The sequence below is a fragment of the Papaver somniferum genome, chromosome 11 (genome assembly GCF_003573695.1).
Source record: "Papaver somniferum cultivar HN1 chromosome 11, ASM357369v1, whole genome shotgun sequence".
NCBI lineage: Eukaryota > Viridiplantae > Streptophyta > Magnoliopsida > Ranunculales > Papaveraceae > Papaver > Papaver somniferum.
This window is the reverse complement of record NC_039368.1, coordinates 16,200,199-16,204,277: the sequence shown is the minus strand read 5'-3', so window position 1 is coordinate 16,204,277 and position 4,079 is coordinate 16,200,199. Positions and strand designations below refer to the sequence as shown.

Here is a 4,079-nt window from a genome sequence, read left to right as displayed (position 1 = left end):
ACAAACTACAGTCTTCATATACTCGATGCTGAGAACTATATTCTTGTTATGCATGCTGCTCTCGGTTGCAAATCCTCTTTTCATCTCCTTAAGCATCAGTCATAGAGGCTCGATGTCTTCGCATCAGTGTGCCCAATCCCTCCTTTATTTGAGGAGCAGTTTCCATAGAGGCTCAAATAAAGGAGGAGCAAATGATAAACCGCAGATCTTGCACTGGACAATTTTGCAAATCTCGGCTAATATTGTGGTAGGTGATCACTTCAGGGAAGGTACCTTGTTAGAATCAGTGTTGAGCCCAATTAATAATCTGTTAAAGCTCAGACAAATATGGAAATAAGTACCATAGTTCCTACGTTAATAGATGAAAACAACTCAAAAAAAGCAAATGGAACTGGAATAAGTTCTGCTAAGCTATATAATTTGGCACTTACTTATGATGTTCTCTAAAGCATCTAAACAATGTATCGCCATCCAAAAACCATATAACAACCCTAATTAATTAGAACCAATCAATTCTTTCTACAAATTAAACCTAAAACCACGAAAAAAAATTATTAAGCTCAAACATTACTCAATTACCCAGATTCAAAAACACAAATTCGATGACATCGAATAAAATCCAGATTAAGAAACACAAAATTAGAACAACCAAAGACGGTATTTCAGTGTTTATCTTTTGCATTTTCAGACGAATGAGAGTCGTTGACTGCTGGAAAAGGCCCATGCAGAGCCGTCGGATCAGCAAAAACACATTTGTTTTTGTAAGATAGATTGTAATGTATTTTTTATTCTTTTTTTTAATCTCTATCTACCATTGGTAGCCTACTATCATTCTTAATTTTTAATGTATTTTTTCTATTCCGATAAAAAAATAGACATTCTGTACATGCAATATTCTTTTTGTGTTTGAAAATGGCAAGTCATATGGCAATTCCAAAATTGACTATCCGAAGGCTCGCATGGGCTAAGCCCAGAAGCAGCTAATGATGCAGGTCAGTCTAAAGTATATTCTAGCTGCATGGATTAGGGAATGGATAGGCGTCCACAGCCCACAAGCACCCTTACTCACGAATCTAACCGTTGTTTTCCCTACCGATAGTTCAAGTTATCAGCGCCGGCACAAAATTTATTTGCTCTCCTCAAATATCAAACTCCTGGTACCCTGTAAGGAAAATAACAGCTAGAGTTCGTTTACACTTTACACTGTCTAGAATAAACGGAAATCCTATTTGACCATAGCCTTCTTGGATTTCCGTTAATTTTAATCATGATGCCAACTGTAATGTTAACTATATCTAATTTGTCTTCTTTTGGTACATAAGCGAAATAACCCGAAAGATATCCGTACATCCATTGCTCTAAACACCATTTGATACCCTGAGCATTTATATGCCAATTGTTGGCACTCACCGAGTTCAGTTCTCAACACCCACATGGATCATGGGAAATCGTTTTCATTATCTAAGTACATTCTGAACTGCTTATTCAGCACACCTCTCCCGGCCACTAGTTTTCTCAATAACGGGTAAAAAGTTCTCCTTGACCAGTTCCAGGAGGGCATTGGCATTTGGAAAAATTCGGTGGAGTCTAATTTTCGATCTGAGTTTCAGTAGATGTTTTTCAGACAAGTATACTACCACTCTCCCACTTTAATTGTAGGACTGACTCCATCCCGCATTAGGAATCTCTTGCTCTTAGTAAATTATTTTCGACTTAAAGTGGAGAAGCAAGTACTGTATTACTCTTACTTGAAACGATTTTTATAAGTCATTGAATTCAAAAAACTTTGCAGGCAAATTTTATTTTGGTTGTCGCTTCTCCGAGAAGCAAGGTTCTGCATCTATATTATGATTTGCAAGTTGCAAGATATCATACCCGTTATGGATATTTTTTATTAAGACTTGGCACCGTTTTGAGTCCTCAATTCCAAACAATAAAATTTTTTCTATCTAACGGATACTAAAAGTTGATAATTTGATATTTCTAAGCCAAATGCTCGTCTTTCTAAGTCAATGATAGTAAAAATTATTCATGGCGTGTTTGGGCGGCCTTGATGAGATCTAGATTTGCAAGTTGCACGCAAATACCACATATTTTATATTTATGGAGTTTACTTTGTACAGTAAATCCTATGGAATATATTTTAATGATATAGTCGATCATAAATACTGAAGGGTGGATACATTTCCATCACTCCATCTCGTATACTTTCTTCCTCTCTGTCGTTGTTGCAGTTGTTGTTCTTGTTCTTCATTTCGCTTCAACAAATAAATATCGTTATCTTATTTCATGGCTACTTCAAAAACATTGGTATCTCAATCTCGGTACTTTCCGAACAAAACTCATTCGAGCAAAACACTAAACAAAATCGATTCCCTTACTAGGATCACTTACATTTCTCATGATCTTATGAAATCCCGTCATGGTTTCCATAAGTCGTCATTGTCATTGAAGTTGAATCATTTTGCTCTATGGGAGAGTAAGAATGATAGTCACGGGAGAATATTACATGCGCCATCAATATCCCGTGCTGTTGTTGCCTCCGCTAATATGAACAAAAGCGATGAATATCATAAGCAGAAAAACATGACATTTGTAGAAGAATTACGATACGTGGCAATGAAATTACACGTAAAAGATCCATCCAGAAAAGGGGGCAATAACGAAACAATGGCTCAAATTTTGATGAAAGAGAAGCCTTCATTACACGGGTATATTAATTTTCTAGTTGATAGCAAAGTTGTCTATGATGCACTTGAGAAAATCGTCACGGTTGCATACTATTCTTCTTGTAAGTGTGAATATGCCATTTAAAGCATCGTAGGAAATGTGTTTATGATTCATATTCAATAATCTCCCCAAGTACATATTGTTCACATATATGTGCATATATTTTTATTGCATGTAGATGCAGAGCTGAGAAATACAGGGTTCGAAAGGTTAGGAGCATTAGCTAAAGATTTGGAGTGGTTTACAGAAGAGATGGGAATTCAAATTCCACCACCAACTACCGCTGGGATTGCATATGCGTCCTATCTAGAGGAAGTAGCAGTGAAGAATCCTAAAGCAATTTTTTGCCATTTCTATGACATTTACTTCGGGCTGGCAGCCGGTGGACGCATACTTGGTAAAACGATAATATATGAATGCATATGGTAATTAATTTAAGGAAGATAAATTCAAAGTCTAGCTATATGTTTATATCTTTACGTTTCATTATATATCAGGTTCAGGCATCCGAGAAGATACTTGAAAAAAAGGAGTTGGAATTCTACAAGTGGAATAATGGGGAGCTTTCAGAACTACTACAGAATGCCAGAGAAAAGCTAAACAAAGTTGCTCAAGTAAGTAAAAATCTTTTATTGAGGATTGTTTAAAGGATCAGCACAATTGGCTAATATATTTTTTCATGTGCAATGTCTCTGAATCAGGACTGGAGTAGGAAAGAGAAAGATCAGTGTTTGGAAGAAACTGAAATATCGTTCAAGTACTCCGAAGACACCATGAAACTCATAATATCTTGAAATATTATGCATCATGGATCTATGAATCCAAAGTTAGTCTTAGGTTTTGAAATATTATAGAATCTCGATTAACTGTTCCCAAATAAACAAACTTGTTGGAGTTTCTGTTCATGTAATGTTCCTTTATGTGTTTGTGAATAAAAAAAATCTTGAGAAAGGATTTTATTCCTCATGCCACTATGTAGAGTTGAGTTTCATTGAGTCATTTATACAAAATACATATTTACATAAGTTTACAAAGATTAGGATAAAATAACAAAGAAAGCAAAATGATAGGAGAGAACAAAAGAATAGGAAGACTAAACCTAACTAGCTACAAGGGAGGAAGATTGAAACTAGATACAACAACTAATCAGCTAAGAGCCTCTCTAACTTGCTAACCAAACAACCAAATTGTGGAGCTCGTGAAGGCTTGGTAAAAATATCTGTGAGCTGATCAGAGGACTGAAGATGCTTTGGAAGTATCAATCCACTTATTAATTTTTCATGAATAAAATGGCAATCAATTTAGATATGTTTAGTAAGCTCGTGAAAGACAAGAATCTGACTATCACA

General features: G+C 35.6%; 1 protein-coding gene across 1 annotated transcript; it reads left to right on the top strand.

The window, feature by feature from the left end:
* The first annotated feature begins 2,218 nt into the window (after positions 1–2,218).
* LOC113321060 (heme oxygenase 1, chloroplastic-like) lies at positions 2,219–3,593 on the top strand. Its single transcript, XM_026568938.1, has 4 exons — positions 2,219–2,791; positions 2,909–3,127; positions 3,228–3,344; positions 3,432–3,593. Exons 1-3 carry the CDS (start codon positions 2,290–2,292, stop codon positions 3,251–3,253), a joined length of 747 nt encoding a protein of 248 aa, XP_026424723.1. The 5' UTR covers positions 2,219–2,289; the 3' UTR covers positions 3,254–3,344; positions 3,432–3,593.
* The last annotated feature ends 486 nt before the right edge of the window (positions 3,594–4,079 follow it).